The sequence below is a fragment of the Gastrolobium bilobum genome, unplaced genomic scaffold, assembly GCF_033153095.1.
Source record: "Gastrolobium bilobum isolate Gb01-03AN ecotype WA unplaced genomic scaffold, APGP_CSIRO_Gbil_v1 utg31210, whole genome shotgun sequence".
NCBI lineage: Eukaryota > Viridiplantae > Streptophyta > Magnoliopsida > Fabales > Fabaceae > Gastrolobium > Gastrolobium bilobum.
This window is the reverse complement of record NW_026896611.1, coordinates 180,344-201,740: the sequence shown is the minus strand read 5'-3', so window position 1 is coordinate 201,740 and position 21,397 is coordinate 180,344. Positions and strand designations below refer to the sequence as shown.

Sequence of the window (21,397 nt, the reverse complement as noted above, 5' to 3'; positions counted from 1 at the left end):
AACATGAGAAAATATTTTCCCTTAAAATAAACTAATTTCAATACATACATATTAAAAATAATGGATTCGTTTTTTTCAGAGTTTAAAAACTCAGCCCGACTATCGACTCGGCCAAGGTTAGGGATCACTTCACTGACCCTATTTTATATATTAAAAAAATATAAATATATATCTTATATGAAAAATTCAAAAAAATAAAATCACCAATCATCAAAGATTCAAAATATACTTAATATAATTCAACCAATTATATACACAAGTCAATATTACGCAAGCTAATCAAAGTATCAAAATATCAAACTTATAAAACACATATTTCAATGAAGTTAATGAAAAGTTATATCATCAAACTTAGGTCCTCCTTATCAATTTCCCAATTCGCTATTGTTGCGATACAATTAAAAATTCTTAGTTTGCATCATTTTTTATCTGCTATCTTCTTGATATAAGAGTAAGTACATCAGGGTTAGAGAAAGCTTTAAACCCTATTGCTCAATAATACAATAATACCAGACATGCTCAGACCAAAGAAACCAACCAAGAAAAAGAGTGGATTAGTGGAGAGAAGAACCACCACAACGGAGGAAAGGCGACGGGCGGCACAACAAAGAGGGAAGAACGAAGAGGCGGAGCCGTGGAGGAGAGGAGGAGAAACCACCGAGGTGAAAACGTCTAAGATTTAGGTTAGCAGCGATTTTTTTTCTTCTTCAGAAAACGACGTGGTTTCGTTTGAAACTTTTTTTTAGTATAAAAAAAATGCAGTGGCACCTCTAACCCCTTTGACCCGAGAGTCACCGAGACCTGGCCGGATTTCGGAGGTCAGAGGTAGGGGTGTTCGCGGTCTGGATTTGATCGGTTCTGAAAGTAAAAATCATCTGATCCAATACCTTCGGTTTAATCATGTAATCATCAATTCAGTTTGAATTTTGTTTCAAATCTGATCCGATCTAATCCAAATTTATTCGGTTTGGATTAGATCGATTTTTGATTTTTTGAAAAGCCTAAGATTTGTATGATGATTATTATGCAAATAACATATCTTTTGTATGTATCGACTTTGTAAAGTTTGTATGAAGATTATTCTGCAATCTAGAAGTTTTGTACAACAAAAAGTTAAATTATCATCTTTTACTTCCAACAAAAAATTTATAATATGGTTGCCTGAGATACGAAGTAACCAAATTTTCATCCTATAGAGGAGTTGTTGTACATCAATAACCTATGTAATAAAAATATGTTATGTATCTTATAAAAAAAAAATCATAACATAGATTAAGCACAATCCACTTTCTCCAACATGATGGGTTAATGAGTCTTGGATTTAGAATTTTGCTATATGATTGAAGAAATGTCCAAGTAGGTAGATGGTAATCATTGGATCGGTGTGGATTTGATCGGTTTTCACTAACCCATCCAAAAAACGATCCAATCTAATTAAAATTTGCAATTTTTTTTTTATTTTTGATTTTTTGGTTCGATCACCGTTGTCTGAATCAATTTGAATCAGTTGATGAACACCCCTAGTTAGAGGAGTTAACTTCCATGCAAGGTCTAGCTACTAATCCAAACCCTCAGAGAGAGAGAGAGAGAGAGTTAGGGTTGACTCGGGTCGACCCTGGGGTAGGGGCGGATTTTAAAACACTGATTTTTTCTGCAGTGGATGCAGATAAATTATTTGTGTTAAACCCAAAACGACATCATTTTTGGGCAAAAATCAAAGTGATTTTATGATTATAATTTATTTCAAGATTATGACAATCTTTATCATTATAATTTTTAAATTTTTTAAGACAAAATGACGTCGTTTTGAGAGTGAACGAAGATAACTAAATCTGCATTCACATTAGAAATATTAAAGCCAAAATTAATAGTATTTTTTATGGGTTATGTTTATCTCATTTTACATGAGACAAACAATTTTTCTACACACACAAAAATGTATTGGGTCCCACCATTCTTTTTTCTCTCTCCTCTTACCTGTAGGTCCCACTTATAATTTTATTTCTACAGCATGAGGTAACTTTTTTCCTACAACATAAGAAAAATATTTTCCATTTTTTATACTATAATAGATAAAATTATCTTCCACATAAAATATTATGTGATCCATACGAGACTATGTGAAGAAAAGAAAGAAAAATAAAAAAACATGAATCTGGTATTTTTTTTATATATGTATAAAATATAATTTATCTCCTGCAAACCCGTTAAAAAGAATCGGCAAATAGTGAAAAATTGAAAAGAAAGGAAAAGGATTAAAAAAAAAAAAAAAAAAAACTTCGACAGCTTCAGGACCAAGAACAATTTCATTAAAAATGACCCACAACTGCAAAAGTGGTTGATTTTGCTAATTTCATGGTTAATTGTGTAGACAATAGACAGTGACAAGATGATATCTCAAGCATGTAATTCATTTACATTGGAATTAGATGGGAAAACTTTGCCTAACATTCTCTTCAAAGAGCACCCAAACAAAGATGATGAAGTTTCTGAAATAGAAACACTCACCCCTCCGTTCCCATTCTCTCTAATCTCAGAACTTGAAATATCATCAATCACAATCTCAACCAAAGCTGAAGAAGCATCAACTGAACCCATTTGAGAATCATTCTCAACAATCCCACCCACAATCGGTGCTCTGCAAATTGGGCAATTTGAATGCGAACTCAACCACATGTCAATGCACTTCACATGAAAACCATGGCCACACTTTGGCAAACACCTTCCCATTTCACCATCCTCAAAAGCACTCAAACAAATCACACATTCAAGTTCTTGTTCAACCTCATCATCATCATCATCATCATCATCATCACCTTCCTCTACTTCTGAAGCTGCATAAATGAACAATGGAATCGCAGCAATGATAGCAGAATCAAGCCCTTTGGTGTGGGAACTCGAGATGGGTGAGTCTTCTATGTTGAAGCTATGAAAATGGTGAAACCGGGCAGGGCCAAGTACGTCGGAGACTGTCACGGTGGTTCTCCGGCGACGGCGCCGCCGGGCACGTGCCTGTGCCTGTGCCTGAGCCAAGAACCATTTGGCATAGAGATGGAGTAGCAGAACAAAGAGGATGACTAAGAGCAAGGAAATAATGGCTGCAAGCATGATGTTACTGTTTTCTGAGAATATGTTCTGAAACATTTGATTCAGTGTGTTCATGGTCTTGTTGGGTGAATAGGATTGTGTTGGCATTGTGAAGAATGGCCAAAAGGGTATACAGTTTTTGCAGAAAGGTTTGGACTTGAAAGGGTTTTAGGAAGGAGGGTGGTTCAGAATCTTGGGCATGTGGTTGCTGTTTTTGTGTAATGTGTAAGTTGTTACGTAAAAGTGAAGTTAAGTGCGTGATGGGGGTGAATAAATTAAGGGTGTGTTGCCTCTTGCAATTGATACATTTGCGTGTAATGGTTAGCAACAAAGTTTGGTATTCTAATGCATTGGTATTCTATTAGCGTAAAGGGTGTGAAGGGTGAAGCTGAAGTCAAAGAAGAATCCCTGTATCCAAGGAGGGAAATGGGGATTGGGGACTAATGCATGGGAATTGGGTCAAGAGAAAAAAGAAAGAGGCATAAATGAAGGACTCGTGAAGGCGACGGCAGCAAAAGAGGGTAGTTGAGTTTTATTAGATTCATGTGGAGCAGTGTGAGTGTTTCAATTATAATTTTTATTAGACTATAGTTTTTTTTTTTTTTTTTTTTTCCAGCTATCTACCAAATGTGCTGAATTTTGTTAGTATTAGACTATAGACTATAGTTTCTATTAGTTAATTTGGTGGAGTACTTTGTTCTATTATATTGAGTCACTTAAAATAGTTATTATTTAACATATAAGATTTCATCAATGACGTAATAGTCCGCATTTACATGTTAATTTCTCTAATTTGGTGAAGTTGAGGTGAGGATCCCAAGGCCTTATCATTCTAAGTCAAGATTCTCGAGATTTTTTTTGCAATAAATTGCTTAGGCTTTTCATGTATTTACATAAACTTTAGTCAATATTAGAAGGGGTGGTATTTTGTTTGTGGTAGAAGTGGGGTTGGCGATAGGGATAGGGACCCCAATTACTGTTTTAAAAAGAGAAATGGATGATCAGGGGTCCCATGTGAATGGAGCCAGACATGACTAGACCTTTTCCTTTAATTTTTCTTTCTTTCTTTTTTCCCAAAGTTGACCACCCTACATACAGAGCTAAATGCCAATAGAAACAGTAGATCTTTGCTTAGATTCCACCATTTTTTGCTGCATGCTTTCTGGCTATGGATTAATCCCTTTCTAGAGAGGACATGGGATGCTGCATGCTGCATGGGATAGGCTCGTGAACACTGACGCAACCCAAACTGCTACCAAGTAATAATTACATCATGTAAAGAGGTACGTACGGTAAACAAGCCTCTTCCATTGCAGTTGAAAATTAATGATCTTTTTTATTTACTTAAAATTTGCAATTACTTGATCACTCTAGCAGTCTAGCTAGTTAGTTAATTAAGTTAAAGTACTGCAGACATTATTTAACTTGAAATTTTATTGAAAATCCCATAAACCATTTTGAAACATAATATAAACTTAAATGGGTGTTTAAACTTTTGTATTCAAAATGTGACTGTGGATTTGCATAGAAGTGTGAATGGTATTTATTGTGCAAATGGAGAGGACCATATTCTAGCAGCGTAGGCTTCCACGACCAGGTTTGCTCTGAACCCACATTGTCAAGGTGGGAAAAAAAATTAAATATTATTATTTAAATAAAAATTATGAAAATGTAACATTTTGAATACTGATCTATAACAACCGGTCACGTTCAAATTTAGGCATGACTGATTGAGCTCAAATAAGGAGAATTTTTTATTTTGGATAAATCACAAGTATTCTTTATGAGAGGTAAATAATAAGGAGAATTTCTTCAATGCATCGGTAGCATTAAATTTTCAGTACATCTTTTACTTACAATATAAGATGTGTCTTACTTTTATTAAATCATTAATAAATAATTTATTTTAGTATCAGGTGAGAGAGTGATTTTAGAAAAAAAATAAGACATGTGTCACATTGTTAGTGGAATATGCATCGAAAATTCAGTGCATCATTAACACTGAAGAAATTCTCACGCGCACTAGGATGCTTAGTTGTGCCTGATCTAGGTGCGACTCGCCCGATGATAACAGGTGACAAAATAATTTTAACAGTTTCACCGTAAAATTTTGGAAGACCATAACTTTTGACTTGGGTATCCGAATCAAGTAGTTTTTTTTATTTCACATAATTTTTCGAGATCTACGCAATGACTCTTCATTTGACATATTTTATCTCTCACAAACATAGTTCAAATTTGCAACAATGGTACGACAAGAGCATTTGAACTCAGAAGTCTCCGAATTCTTTCCGAACTAACAACATAGGCTATAGCACCTGCCATCGATTTCTTGGCCTAGTTTTCCCATCGTTAGCCTCTGAACCAATGATTTTTTCAACAAGATCAGTTTATAGGGCTTTCCGTAAAAAGAAAAGATGTTATCTTTTGTTGCTTATGTGTGTTGATGGAGAGGAAACCACTGTCATGATTAAAAATATTCCTAGCAAACATTCCTAATCCACAAATCCTACATATAATGCAGAGATTCTGATAGTGTACAAAATTTTAGAATGCAAATATCTACTTTCTAACAAGTTGAATAAGTTTTACATAATGAGTCACGATTATTTGTTATTGTTGGATAGTTGAAATATATCCAAATCATGTGAATATATAAAATTTTTGGGATGCAGATACCTATTTTCTAACATAATTCACATAGATAAAATGTGTTTATCAATAGCATGTGCTGCAACTTATGATGTTAGTTTGGAAAGAATTCTGGGTCTTGTGAGTTTAAATACTCTTATGATTGTAATACAATTGTTGTAGATTCAAACTATATTTATGGAAGACAAAACTTCAACTTAAATAAACATCATTCATACTCACAAATATAAAATATGTCAAACGAGACACAAAGAAACATTTATTGGAATATGCTAGTGCCTAAATTGGGTGGAACCAAGCACTTTAATGCGCCTTATTTGGGCGCGACCAACCACATATTTTGGGTGCAACTAATTGCTATAAATCCTGATTTCAAAATGATGTTTAGTAATTTCTTCAAAATGCTGTTTTTGTAATTTCTTATTTAAATAGTAATATTTAATTTTTTTTTCCTGTCAAGGTGGCAATGGTCCTAACCTGTTTCTTTTCTTCTTCTGTAAATAGGAAAAATGTTATTTTTTAAAAGCTTTCTGATCATAAATTATTTTAATCATAAAATAATTTGATCTAAACAGACTGTTCTTAAAAAGATACACTTGTTATTAATTTAACCTCAGTAACAAATAGGAAAAAAAGAAGACCTACTACATAAAACTTATCACATTATTATTCTTTTTTTCAATTCCAATCAAGAGCATAAACTTATGATATTATGGAATTTGTATTAATGAAATAGACGTCATTTACACGTGAAATGAAATAATATTGAATTTCAAGGGCATGACTTCCCTTTATTATGGTAATTTATAACAATGTAGTCCACTTGTGGGAAAATAATTACATTTTGCTAATAAATTAAAATAGGAAAATTGATAATTGGTTAATGAGCCACAATACTAGCAAGAGAACTTTTCATCAATTCATTTCAGTCCATTAGTTTGTATCTTTTCTCTTGGACACCTGTAACTCCCATTTGTATCTCAATTATCGTATGAAGAGGCACCTGGAAATGACAAATCTCACATTAGATATATTCTTCATATTCATCACTCACCAAAAGTGATGACCACTCCAAACAACAAGATGGCTGGCGAACCCCAGTGCACATGGCTTCCGACTATCAAGCACCGACTCCGACACGACATTTTCGATACGTTCCCGATACGTTCTCGATACGACCATTAATTCGTCGATACGATACAATACGTTTCCGATACGCGTATCGGATACGTTGGAAAAAAAATTCGGAGTATCGGTGCTTCATAAGCTCCCGACTTGCAAAGTAGGGGTGAGAATTGATTGTACGCAACTTTATCTTTGCATTTTTGCAAAGAGGCTATTTCCAGACTCAAACCCGTGATTTTTTAGTCACAAGGAGCAATCGTACTGCTGCTCCAAGGCTCGCCCTCTCAAATGACAAGATGAACCTCACAAAAATTTGTTAACAGCAAAACATTTAAGTATGGCAAAGAAAGGAATTTCATTTCATTGATATAACCAAAAACAACAATAACTCAGTTTGTTCTTTAAATATTTACCACCAACTCAATCAGGCCAAAGCATCAAACCCCATGTTTCATGCACGCCCATTTATCTAGTAAGAACAAATATGATAAAATGCAACGAGTTCAGCTAAATATGAACCCACAAAATTACCTCTATATGTGGAATTTCTTTCAAAGGCCTGTCAGCAAAATAAGCATACAATGCCCTCAAAACTGCCTGCAATGAGAAAAGTATGGAAGAACCTCAAGGGTTAGAACCAGCAAACCATTGAGGCTTTATAAGCACAAATTTAGCTTAATGTGTTGCGTACAACCTGGTGAGATATCACAACAACAGGTGCACGTTGCCGCTCAAGCTCAATAATTACCGGTTCTAACCTGTATTATTAAAAAACAAGTTATTTATATCAAACAAGTTGAAGTCAGGAGATAAATAATGCTTATATGATAAAATGTATTAACCTTTGAATAACATCTAAATAAGACTCTCCGCGAGGATAACGATACCTAAGCTTGTCCTTGTTGCGGGATCTGCAATAAAAAGAGAAGGCAAAAACATAACTAAGGCATTTAAACAGCATCCCATGACCCTAAAAAAGAAGTTCCACATTGTGCTTCTTTTTTTTCCAATATATCAGTTGCAATCAAGAAGGGGAACTTAACACAACAATTAGTATTGTTGCCATGTGACTTGAAAGTCGCAGGTTCGATTACCCGGTGCATTGCGGGAGCTTTATAGCACTAAACTGCTCTTTTTTATACTAGTTGCATTTAACTTGCAAGTGAGATAGAGAAATTACAAGTCGGCGACATACTCGTACTCCTCTGGCATGTTTTTCTTGATTTCTTCGTATGTCATACCATCACAAACCCCAGCATTTATCTCATCAAGGGCACGCCATTGTATCTAACATACATATAGATATCAAGTGAAGGGACACCATGATTTGTATATTTGTGAGCGCATTTCTCCTCACATAAATAACATGACTGCATGCAACCATAAGCTTAAGGATTACACTAACCTTGGGAAATCCAACAATTGGACTTGCTGTCAGAATTGTTCGTTGCAGTGTACTAGTCCATATCTAGACCACCAGTTACAAATATCACAAATCATTCATCACTTCAATATTTGCTTATATTTATACATGCACTCAGCTGATATGAGAACTGATTCAGCATTAAATTGTTATAACTTCAACAAAAGCCTACATGTAAAGAGAACACTGTTGTAGTCACAGATACAAAAATTCATGAAAAGTCTGTAGAGAACATTACTTTATAATTAATTCATGTTTCATTCTTGCCCAAGGGGTTTAACTTGCTTGGTAGGGAACCTGCTCTTTCATGATGCTACCTGAGGTTCAAACTTGGATAGGATCAAATATCCCCTGTAGACCCCCCCCCTTCCCTTTCCATTCTTATTGAATTTAAACAACATCTCAATAATCATCAGCACATACAAGACCCGCCTTAGAATTTAATAATTGACACTTATTTAAATAAATGAAACTTGTCTATTACTTCAAGGAAGGAATTTAATCTAGGATTTGTCTTCTTTTTAAATCATCCCAGAATTTACTCCCATACAGCTAACTTGTCTGGACTGATGTCCAAAACAGCTCTTCACTTTCAAATGCATGGCAACTATCCTTGTATTTGTATTCCCTTTGTTAAAAAGGTATTATGTCTAGGTTCAGTGTATCATGTAAATATAGGAATCAGGAAAATTTTATCTTTGTATTTAGTATATTCATTGTATAAATATTGAGTCCATGGTATAGTTGAGACGCATGGTTTTTAGCATAGGCTTATCTTTTCTCTCCATCTCAACAACCTTTCATACAGGAGGTCTTAATAAGAACTTCCCACATTAACAGTACAACTATTAACTTCAACTTTAACTTCAATGGCTACACAGTTTACAATCCCTCATCCCCACGGACCCCACCCTCCTTCCAAAAACAAATATTGACTCCAACAACAACAACAAAAGCCTTTTCCCACTAGGTGGATCGGCTACATGTATCAAACGGTCCCATTGTATTCAGTCAAAACCAGGTCTTCAGAGAGGCCATTTAGATCCAAGTCATTTATAATGGTTTCTCCTATAACTAAACCAGTAAAAGTTACTGAAAGAACAATCTCAATCACTGATAAATTGATTCCATTTCTCACAGTTGTTTAGCAGATTCACTATGACTAAGTGATACACAATCGTTATTAATTATTGTTGACAGAGTTCAATACAAATTGTTACATGCAGCTTTAGCAGACAAAGGCCAATCCACAAGCATAGAAGGATAATGGCTTTCAAGCATCAGCTTCTTATAAGCATTGATTTACAAGGACAAAGGAAGAGATTGAAAATGCTTACAGAAGCAGCCCGTTCTGATTTGAGACGCTTTCCAACAAAGTTGGCAAGCTTCTTTGCATAAACTTCTCCCGCCTCGCTGTTATAACAAGTTGCATAGTGCTCTAGGTAGTCAGCTAAATATTGAAAGCTATTCTCAAAATACCAGATATCACATTATAGAAAGAAAGTAAAGAAGTAACACCTCAAATACAGAGGAACTAGAACTATTCACCATTTCACCCGTGCAAGAAAGCCGATAAATTGAAGTTTTCAATTATCTAACAACCCTTTGTCTTCCTCCAGAAACCAATTGTTCCATAACAATAGAGATGAATACAAGCCTTTTTTCTAAATTGAAGGGAGGAGGAAAAAGAAGACAGGGAAGCTAAAAGGTACTCTCAATAAAAAGATCACACTTTCCATAGTAATTATTTGTTAATTAATCAAAACAGTGACAAATTTTTCATCTACATTCATATCTCTGCCTTTTCTACATCCTATATCCTCCTCAATTTTAACCTTGCACTGAATAGCAACTGAAGAGAAAAATAAGAATATACCTTAGTGCTGTATCTCCTCCAATTCTGCCTCTCACATTATCCTGGCTTTCTCCGTGCCGAGTAAGTAATATTGGGCGTGGAGTAAGATGTGTATTTACCTGAAGCATATAAAAATTGAGGTTCATGGAAATGTATGAACATGACATAGATAAAAATATAAGATTATTCATATGAAACTTATAGGTGATATAAAGTCTACGCATATCTTCATAGATATTAGTTTTATAGAGTAAATTATATTTCCAGCAATCACAAATCTTCTATAAAAACCATTTTCATTTTTAGATAAGCATGTCCATAGCTTGAGTAGCTCAAGTCAAATTTAGGCTAAGCAGAACAAATAACAGTGCAATATGCCCGGTAACCAGAGATGTTGAGATGTTATGAGTGAATCTCACAACCTAGTTAATTAGTTTAGTTCCAGTATCCATGGGTTGTGTAATTCCTGTTCCACTGTATTAGCTTTAACATAAGTTGACTCATAGACATAAGCAGAAATAGCATTAACTCCTTACTGTTGCTGGCAAATCTCCCTAACATGGACACATAATGGTTTAACCCAGAAATTTTTTACCCTTAATCCAGTAAAAAAACCCTACCTTAACCCTATGCTATTTAATATTTCACTATCCTGCATAATGCTATCAGCATTATTCCTAAAACACAAATGCAAGAATCCTGATGTATTTATAATTAGTAGCTAGCTATCTTGGCCATTGTCTACAAGCACCTCTTTGTTCTTTCAGATTGAGTAGAGTAGTAAATCAGGATTTGAGTCAGAAGTTTCCATCTGAGGAATTTATAAGGTAAGTTTTATAAAAAAATTCTTGCTTTTTATTTGACCTATTACGCCGAACCCTAGCTACATAGATTTGTAAAACTTGCAGTTTCCTAAGAGTTTCCGGCGACATGTCTTTCCCGAAGTCTGATTACAAAACCTCAATCATGCATTTCATAGCACAATGGCAACCCAATTCTTTATATGATGCAATATCTGAGTTAGTTGTAAGGACCTTCTGCATCTTTAGAGGATAAAGGATCCGAGTGATAGCTCATTTCCATTAATTATGTATACATTGGGTTACATAGTATATTAATTAACTTAAATAAATTATTTTGTCTCTCTGTGTGTGTGTGTGTGTGTCAATCTCTGACTGTAATTTAAGTATTTAACCACATTCTTCAAAAAAGCTTACCAAGAAAAAGACAATTCGTCCAGGAAGGTAGCCACTGATATTGTTCACCTAAACCAAGAGACAGAAGTTGTGAATAATTAACAAATCAAACTCACTTGAAACTAAATGGGTAGAGCAAAACTATAGGACACGAGCACACATAGGTACTCTACATTTAATCTTAAGCTAATGTTCACAAAAACAAAAAGTTCCACAGTCGGTGATTAACCATGTCAATGATCATAAGTCTGCCATCCATCAACATAATTTAAAGCACTGACTAATGACTCTTCCTAGCTTGTCTGTCATCTACTGTGTTAGTTCTGATACTGGAAAGTGATATGTCGTTCACCATAACACTTGCATCTGGTAACAATATTGCTTTCTAATACTAATTCTTCCCAGAACAAACACATCTTGAATTTTGTGCTTTCAGGCAACCACGGAATAAATAATTAAGACAGGCATAAAGGAAAATCAGGGGTACTATAGTTATTCAAAGTTAGATGCAAACCTAAACCATTTCAATTTCCAAGATACCATAATTAAGATCCAGTTTGTTTCTGCAACCAACAACAATTTACATCTAGTTTCTATTAGGGTCTCGTAAAAATTCTACTAGCCTGACCAAGCCATAGTTATGAAAACTGGTGCTAGAACCAATTATGACCAATCACATGAGAAATACCATGGGGGAGATGAAAATAGCATGTTCAATATGCTAAACTGCTTAAATTTTAACATTTTTTCACCACCTACAATTATCAAGTATCAATACATCTTATGCTATTCACATCAAGAATTTCTTGTTTGGTATGACTTCATTCGATTACCTTTCAACGATCAAACTACATCTACCATATGGACAACAAACATTAATAAGCAATCTCCAATAGAGGCCATCCAGGTCATGAACTATGCAAAAGGATAATGTTCAACACATAGTAGCAGCAACACAAACAATGAAATAAAGGTTGAACTTACTTGTATTTGTCCACCATGTCCACTGACCATATCAATCATTTTTATGTAAGAACCTTCTTCTACTGTCTCATAAACCTAGTAATATGAAATCAAACATATTGAAGGAAAAAGCTCATTTAGAACAATCATTAAAACGGCACTGTAAGGACTTGCCTTCTCATAATTGGCTAGACGATTTTTAAAGTCTTGCAATCCAGCCTCATAGTCTGGCCTGCAAAAGAAAGTTAATTGCATATGTATCCACATAGCCATCAAGATATGATGTCACTGGTTTTAAATGAAACATTACTCTTCTGCATAATCAGGACTTTGTTGAATTTTAAGACGAATATTCCTTTCAATTATGTTCACATCGTTGCATATTGTTTCCAGAAAGATAATCTGCAATGAAAACACAGAGTAGATCAGAAGAGTTCAAAATAAAAAATGTCATTCTCATATCATGCACTCGACAATGTCCATCAGTAGTCTACCTTGCATCTTCCTACAGCCATTTTCATAAGCATGTTTCTTCGTTTCTTGTTACTGTTTGTGGCATCAAATATCCCAACCTAAATTGAAATTAAAACTTACGAAAAGCAACATGAAAGAATGTAAAAAAGCAACAAAAATATCGAACAAGAATGAACCTACCTGGCCACCTTCTTGCATCCAAGATATCATATCTTCAAATGCCAACGCTGCTACCTAGTGGCACGTGATATATTAAAACTATGTACACAAAGAAAGGTCAACATGGTGTCAACATTACCAGAATGATCCATTATAAACCAAATATTAGAAGTAGCATTATATTAAATTGTAATATAGTCTTAACAGGTTGCCGTCTGCCAATATGAATATTCTTTTTATTTTTTTATTATACATTTGCTGGATGTTGTCACTCTACACTAACAGACTTGTTCAAAATAACGAAGTGGCAAAGTAGCATTGTATTGAAGACTAACATTGTCTTAACAAGGCAATATATGCCAATATGAAATTCTGTTTGGATTAGTTTTCCTTCTTTCATGGGGTCAGGATGGTGTTGCCATTCTATCATTGATATTATCCAATTTGTTTTGCATTAAAACATCAACCCTTGTACATCACTGTCTCTCACTATGTGCTTTTCCATCCTTTTTGAGTTATCGCACCATGCTGCATTTAGCAATTGCTTGGAATCTTCAAACTCATACATTATGATTAGTTTTATTCAAGAAACAATGCTGTGAATGATTCAGAACTAAAACAGTTACTAAGGTTTTCTTGAAAGACTGAATGATAAAATAATTCTTGTTGAATGCAAAGGTTTTAAGAAATAATAGAGTCCAATGGAATAAGATTCAACAAATTAAAGACGCAACACCATCCCAATTCTAAATAAGAATAAACAATTATAACCTAAGTGTCAAGGCTCGCACTTAATCTACTAAAATTAAATAAAAAAAATAAAAAAGGACCAAAACTACCTCATTGCGCGCCTCTACGCCATCAGGATTGTCAGCTCGAAAGAAATCAGCAGACTGCAAAGAAGAATGACACGAACTACGGTTACTGAAGAAAACATGACAGGCTAGTGCAACATCATGATTTCAAGAATAAAACTAACATTTTTGAAGGGAATCAAGTGTCCATGATCACATTATGATCTCATAATGTTACAATATTGAGACTTTTACGACCCTCCAAAGTACAAGATATTATATTAAATCATTGATGATGTTGAAGTTATAAAATCCATACACAGAGACTTGCCCAATTATGTTAGAACCCACTCCAAGAACAATAAAATTACAGAAGACAGTTAATGGGATCAAAGAAATACAAACGTGTATTACTGAAATATTTCTCAACAGTACATTGAATTAATACAACTAACAAATGGGAAAAATCAACAACTAATACAACTGAAATATTGAAATGCAATTGCAACTGCTATGGCAGAAAGTTACAGTGAAATAGAGGAAGAAACTATAATGAAGAGCAATTAGAGAGGCTCTCCACTCTCCCAAGTCCCATGACCCACACAAGATTCCAGATGATTCTCACGCTCCTTGTCCTCCACTACTTATTCAGCTTTTCCCTCCATTTCTTGCTAAACATTTTCTGTTTTAGTCACACCTACCAACCCATTTGCTGACTCAACTCAATGGCTTTCCCTAAAGTGCACTTAAGGGTAGTATCATATATATTAGAGCTTCTTTGACTATTTAGAGTTCAATACTTCCACCTTCCATCTTATTTATATATTTCAATGCGTAACAGTTTAAGTTCAGCACAAGGAAACTGTAGGACTACACTTGATCCACATTTCTAGCCCAGACGAATTTCAATTGAAGGGGTGATTTGGATTTGACAAAAGCTTTTTTTTTTGTCCCAAAGCTTAATAACTTAATCTTTTTAGGTTAAGTGACTCATTGAGAAGTGAGACCTCATGAATACTATTTTAGTCAGGATGAATAAATTGAACTGCTTACTTACTATTTCAAGCCAATGCCTATTTTCTGCCAAGGAAAGATCAGACAGATGCTCAAAAAAATTCATGTAGATTGCAAAAATTAGTGAACGCCTTACACCTGAACAGAATCTAAACCCTAGGCTTTGGCATCATGGTCATAATTTCAACCATTGCTCTAATGCATAAAAGAGCCAAGAAAACCAGCACATCCAAAATCGACATAACCACTATAGAGCATCAACAACTGTGGGTCTTCTCTACACTCTGAATTTCCTGGCATTTCAAACCAGTATTTCTTTCATACCAACTTTGTTAAAAGAGTAATGCTTTAAACACACCCATTTTAGACACAAAACGCCACACCCCTGCACAATTTTCCATTGGATGATGTATTGTGAGTTGAGACAAACCAAAGTCCTATGTAGGGTTATCTAACAACCGAAAAGGGGTGTTTATGTCTGTTGCATTACTCTTGTTAAAAAGAGAGTCACTAACCACCAAGTTTTAGCAAATCATTTACCTAAGTACCTTATTTTTGCTTTTTAAACTTCAAGCCTACTGTGTCATCATATTCCTACGAGAGATGATACCTAAATGTTACTCATTGAACTTTAGAATTTAGAAAAGTAAATTAAAAGGGAAATCTGGTGCTATAAAGCTACCATTATGCACAGGGTCTAGGGAAGGGAAAGACCCATTGTGTGAGTCTATAATAGGCGGCCTTGCCTAGGATTTGCAAGAGGCTGATTACATGAATCGAACCTGATGGCGACAACGCCAACTATTGTGAAATGTAAATAATAAATGAGTAAAAGAGTTAGACAAAGAATTCTCTGAACACTGCTTTGGAATTATTTTCACTTGACACATCTTCCACACAAATATGAACCACATCAATTCTTATAAAAATCAGTATATAGTACAACCTTCAATAAGGGACATAACTAATAGAAAAATTAAAAAATGCACTACAAATATAGTACAGACAGAAATTTTCTGCAATCGTGAGAACTGTTATGTTATTAAAACAGTGAATATAATGTAGTTATGCACACAATTATTAAATTATAAGGCATAAGCTATTGCACAGATTCATATAATAAAGTTTACCTGATTAGCTCCATGCTTGAGGCGACGATACTGTGACATCCAAAAGTAAGTGTTAATCTTCATACTTGTCATATTTCCAGTTTTCCACTAGGTACAGGTATATCAGTTATAAAGAAGAATGATGTTAATTCAAACAACCTTCCCAACGTTGAAGTGTTTGGTTTCATGACCTAACCAACGAAGATATCTTGTAAGTTTAGCTGCAGTAAAAGTTTTACCTCGAGCTGGCAGACCCACCTACATAAAAGAAAATAGTTAGATAACAGAATAAATTATTTTCATAATTTTAATGAACTAAATAGATGAACTACAAATTGAAATATGACATTTTTGCCAGGTATTTCCAAATTCCAGCTTTCAAAGTATATGCTCGAATTTTGATTTGAAAGCTGGAATTTGGAATATCACTCACTTAATTTACAACTAGAAAACCAACTTGAAGCAAAAAAAAAAAAAAGGAAAAAAGAAAAAAGAAAAGAAAAGAAAAGAAAAATAACAAAGAATTACTAAAACTGTGAAAATTAATGAGTAATTACTCATCATGCTAAGCTAAAATATTACCAGGATAATCGCCAAATGTCTATCCTCCTTGGGACCCAGCATTTGATCAGCAACAGCTGCAGCTGCAACAGCTCCAGCAGCAGCTGGCATTGAATTCTATCAATAAAAAAGCAAGAGTGCAGAAGCAATTAATTGTGAACAGCCTCAATTGACAAATAAGTTAGTTCAATGCAATAAATTTGAATATAAACACGAAATGTAAATAATTTATACAAACCTTGGTATCATTATCCAAATTAAGACCACTGAAAATATTTGAAGTAGAAGATTTTACAAGTCTAGGAGATCCAACACCTCTATCAACAAAATGTCCCCTCTGACTCTCTTGCCTTTGCAGAGGAGAAAACGTTCCCACTGACTTGGATTCAACCGTTCCAGAACTTTGAAACACCTTAGATGGATCTGGCACAATAACCTCCATCTCCTGGTTGGAACATCAACATAACCTATTAAATGTACTATATTATAGATTCCAGTATCAAGAGTCAACATAACCCATTAACTTATGTGTTCCTCTTAGCCTCAAGAAGTGGCATTTTAAACATCCTATATGCTCTTATTTCTTATAAAGATATAGAAACTTATCAAAAAGAGAGAGAGAGAGATTCAATTAGCATATAATAGAATCAAGCATCTGCCTCATAAGTAAGGACAAACAGAAGACATGTCATTGTCAATCTTGAATAAGTTAAAAGTCTTACGTAAGTCCAGTTAAAGATCCATTACATACAAAATAAAGGTTCATGAAAGAGCTCCAAATTAGCATATTATAGTATCAAGCATCTGCCTGCTAGTAAAAATTCGGAAGCACAGAAAATGTATCCAATCTTGAACCAATTAAAGTCTTATCTAAATACAATAACAGATTCATTACAGAAAAAAAAAAAAAAAAAGGAACTTCAAATTGAAAATAAGCACAGAAAAATTATCAGTCAATTATCCTCACAACAATAAACTGTAAAGAACTAGTAGTCCATATAGAAAGTATAATCCTAATTTAAAATGTGAATTTGGAAGTTAAACCTTGATGGAAAATGAACTGCTGCCAGGCCCACTAATTAGTGACCTTGGATTCTCTGTCATGTTAGCTGCATATGCAAAGGCTGAATTTGCAGAGGGAGCTGGGACAACATAATGCTCAAGATCAAGTTCCAAACCCGCAGAAGAGCAATTCTGAACAAAAAAATAAAGCTAAAATCACTTGAAACTTGACAATACCCATTTCACATAACATCTCTCTAAGATTAGAAAAATAATAGAAACAAAGTAACAATACAGCTCCATAGAGTGAAGACAGCAAGACTGGTTGCCATTAAAGCAAACTTCTGATTAGATTTCCTACAGAACAACTAATGGAGAAATCAACCAGACTATCAAAATGATCAATGTTATTGCACTAACAGTTGAAAATTTTTGACTAGAAAAAGTTGTGGTTTTAAGTGCAAGACATCCTGCATGTACACACTATCTGAAGACTTGCAACCAGAGTAACACTTCATTCAACAGATAACAAGAAAACAGAAAACTACAAAGCAAAATGAAAGTGGCCAATAGGAAGGATTTTATTTTAATCCCATTGCACAATATGATTTTTGAAGCATAAAAGTACCTTCTTCACAGGAGCAAAATTTTAAATGTCATTCACCATATCTTACTAGGGGTAAAAAAACAGAAAGGAAACTGGTAGTTTGGTCTTACATCACTGCCCGTCTGAGGTGCTGAATTTATGCTGACATCAGGCATCCAACGTACAGTCGAAGGACGGAAATTCTCCTTATAAGCCCTCCAACTAGCTGCAAGATCAAATGGAGAAACCCTGTCTGCTTTAACAAACACTTGATACTCAAGAACCTCGCCGCTATCAAGCTTAAACAATGCAAGCCTTGCATCCTCCTGCAAAGCTCCTCCAATGAGTAGGCGGTTTGCACCCTCCTCAACGAAACAAGGTGTATTGCTGTACTTAGGCTTCAACAAGAATTTGAAATCCAAAGTTTCTGAAAATCCCAAGCAGAATCAAGACATCAGGTTCAAAATAAAAACACCCCTTCAATGATGATACAATCATTTAGGAGACAATTTCTACAACTAAACTTCATTCAATTCACAAACATGCCAAGACACCTTAATACCATATACTCTATGCTCATAGTGAATGCAACAAAGCTATTGCTCAGAGTAACCTCTGAACCTTAAGACATTGTCCACTGTTTTATTGAGCATACTTTTGTTAAGTCAATTGAGAGAGTTAAAAAGCAAAAGATAAATTATTAAAACCACAACTTTTGAATGGAAAAATGGTGAAACACATTAAACACACTTAAAAAGTCAAAGCTAGTGAAGAAAAGCCATTACCATGATTAGGTGGAACAACAAAACTCAGCTCCCACATTGACACCGATTCCCGTTCCATTGAAAGCTAATTCCAACAACCAAAAATTAATTAAAAAAAAAAATCAAAAACAGTGAAAAACAAGATCGACCCAGAAACAGTTGAAGCAAATGGAGAAATGGGCATGGATCAAAATTACAGCTTTGGAAGGATCCCAAGACCCCACGAGAGGAACAGAGCCATAGACATGAGGAACGAGTTCACCAGTGAGCTTGCGATTCTCCATCTTCAGAGACACATAGAGCTGTCCACCTGCTTGCTCCAATCTATCACGCTCCTCCTTGCTCTCTTCTGAGCCACCGTTCTCTTCCTTCGACGCACCCGTCCCCATCTCTCTCTCTCTCTCTCTCTCTCTGAGTGTGTGTGTTGTGTTTCAGAGTTGAGAGTTTTCTTCAAACAAGTAGTGAATTGTTGTTGTTGTGTGTACGTGGATGTGGATAATGGATAGGACTAAGGAGGATGTGGGTGTTTTCTGGTGCGCATGTGTTTGGGTTTATCGATAAAGAGAAAACGGTAATTGAGAAAGAGAATTGAGAACCAAGAATGAGAGGGTCAAGGAACAATGGTGGGGTACCATAAAAGGGGTGAGGTGGAGTCACTGAGCGAGTGTTCCTCCTTGCTCCTTTAATAGCTATTCCTGTGCTGTGGTGTGGTGTGGTGTGTTTGTTCTCTTTTGGTTCCCTTGCTTTACTTAGCTTACCAGTTACCACATTACTATGTGCATCTTTTCCTCTATGCACACACGTGTTGTGAATCTGAGTAACTTGTTTGTGCTTTAAATAGGAATATAATTTCAGATATTAATACCTCATTACATTGTGTGATGCAAACATTTATTTCAGAGATTCAGATATTAATGAATTTCCATGAAAAGAATTACTCTTGAGATAATTAATTTTTGATTATATGGTTTATTACTTGAGTGATTTCAAACTCATCACTTAATTCTAATGTGATTATAAAAATATATGATTTAACCCAAGTGATTTCAAAATATCATGTATACCCATTGTAGTTGTAAAAGACATCACTTAGATTCCCTAGTCTTGTGTATATACACACACGAAATTTTGTATCATATTATGAATTGAGATTATAATGAAATTTATGATTAAAATAAAAAGTTTTCTGATGTAAATATTTATTATTATGATTTAAATATGAATATGTTTCATGTAATTTTTTTTATCTCTAAATGATATATGAATATTTAATTATAGATTTCATATTAATATGTTTTTATATAGAGTTTTTATTTACGCCTGATGGAAATATTTAATCTTGTAATTTAGAATTAATTCACTTTAATGTAAACATTTTATTGCATGTGATGTGAGTATTTATCCTTGCAATTTAGGTTATAATTTGATTAAACCTTTTATTCTTTTTGGAGTTATCCAACCCTAATTACCTCTTTAAGGCGAGTTGGCTCCCTCCGGTATCCCCACAAGCTTCGACTCTTTGAGTCGGCTATGGGACTAATCCGGAGTGCGGGGGTCAGTGATGGCTAAAGGTTCAGCCCCTTCCCATTAACCCTTTTATTCTTTTGCAATGCAAATATTTACCTTTATTATTTAAATATTAATTGCTTTGATGTAAATTTTTGTATGATTAAAGTCTATTTTGAGTCCCTAACAAAAAAATATAATTTTTCACTTTAGTTCTTTATAAAATAAAATAGTCCCGAAGTTTCTAAGAAATTCAAAGTGGATCTATTTAGTTAAAATAGTGATTGTTCGTAAATTTAAAAAAGACCCACATTAGTCCCTCAAAAGGACTAAAATACATCTACTTTGAATTTCATAGGGATCAAACGATTAATTTTTTTTAAGGGACTAAAGTGAGGATCGTGTTTTTTGTTAGGGACTCAAAAAAGATTTTACTCTTTTTGTAATTGATGTATCTATTTACTAATTATTTAGATATTAAAAATAATTTTATATCAAAATTTGTATTTACGTTTCAGGATAAACAATATTTTTGAAGAACAACATGCCTTTACTAATAGGGTGCAAATTTTCACAAGTTTTATTAGGTGCAACAGATTCTCACTTGTTTTTTTTAAAAAAAAAAAAAAAAAACTAGAAACTGGACCCGTATCCTAGTATTGCTGCAGAAGATTTTTTCAGAGTGACAAAAGAGCTATAAAACCCAATGTTATAAAAATCGGACCGACCCGGTCAGGTCAACCCAGAAACCGATGAACCGGTCATGTAACCGGTCCAGTTTTCATATTGGACCGGCCATGTTGCATAACCGGTGTGACCCGGTGCGACTCGGCCGATTTTTGTAAAAATCGGTGACTCGGTCGGTTCAACCAGTGACCCGGTCCGGTTTGCAAATAAAATAAAAAAAACTAATTTATTTTTATCAATCGATTTCTTCCTTTTTTTTACTCTCAAACATAAATGATTTGTTTTCTTTTGAAATATTTGAGCGATTTGTAGCTTATTAATTTACATAGATTATGTACTTACAACACTAATATTATCTTGGTTATGCAATATGTAAGGAATTTTGATTTGATTTATAGTTAGAAATGTCATTTACTGAACCTGAAACATTAGTATAACAA

The 21,397-nt window shown here is 34.4% G+C and overlaps 2 protein-coding genes across 5 annotated transcripts; both read right to left on the bottom strand.

Moving 5' to 3' along the window:
* Nucleotides 1-2,352: 2,352 nt before the first annotated feature.
* Nucleotides 2,353-3,392, bottom strand: LOC133300915 (RING-H2 finger protein ATL63-like). The gene has a single exon (XM_061500495.1). The coding sequence runs from the start codon at nt 3,193-3,195 to the stop codon at nt 2,398-2,400; it is 798 nt and encodes a 265-aa protein (XP_061356479.1). The 5' UTR covers nt 3,196-3,392; the 3' UTR covers nt 2,353-2,397.
* Nucleotides 3,393-6,476: 3,084 nt separating this feature from the next.
* On the bottom strand, nt 6,477-19,447 carry LOC133300900 (6-phosphofructo-2-kinase/fructose-2,6-bisphosphatase). Of its 4 annotated transcripts, none has more exons than XM_061500482.1 (23): nt 18,962-19,447; nt 18,786-18,849; nt 18,132-18,427; nt 17,457-17,606; nt 16,651-16,857; nt 16,434-16,529; nt 16,011-16,109; nt 15,873-15,902; nt 13,774-13,827; nt 12,956-13,009; nt 12,796-12,873; nt 12,612-12,703; nt 12,476-12,533; nt 12,323-12,397; nt 11,360-11,407; nt 10,164-10,261; nt 9,625-9,700; nt 8,270-8,332; nt 8,045-8,151; nt 7,707-7,775; nt 7,559-7,622; nt 7,396-7,461; nt 6,477-6,742 (listed from the first exon to the last, which is right to left on the bottom strand). In XM_061500482.1, the coding sequence occupies exons 1-23, from the start codon at nt 19,151-19,153 to the stop codon at nt 6,665-6,667; spliced, it is 2,214 nt and encodes a 737-aa protein (XP_061356466.1). In that variant the 5' UTR covers nt 19,154-19,447; the 3' UTR covers nt 6,477-6,664. The 4 variants fall into 4 exon arrangements, 3 of the variants coding, with proteins under 3 accessions (XP_061356466.1, XP_061356467.1, XP_061356468.1); XM_061500483.1 differs by having other exon boundaries at nt 8,060-8,151; XR_009750116.1 differs by lacking the exons at nt 6,477-6,742; nt 7,396-7,461 and having other exon boundaries at nt 7,959-8,151.
* Nucleotides 19,448-21,397: the final 1,950 nt, after the last annotated feature.

Coding starts and splice junctions, on each gene's coding strand:
- LOC133300915 (XM_061500495.1), bottom strand. CDS start 3,195: ATGCCAACACAATCCTATTCACCCAACAAGACCATGAACACACTGAAT.
- LOC133300900 (XM_061500482.1), bottom strand. CDS start 19,153: ATGGGGACGGGTGCGTCGAAGGAAGAGAACGGTGGCTCAGAAGAGAGC. Junction 18,850..18,961: donor CTTGGGATCCTTCCAAAGCT/GTAATTTTGATC, acceptor TGTTGGAATTAG/CTTTCAATGGAACGGGAATC. Junction 12,534..12,611: donor AGTCCTGATTATGCAGAAGA/GTAATGTTTCAT, acceptor TTTCTTTTGCAG/GCCAGACTATGAGGCTGGAT.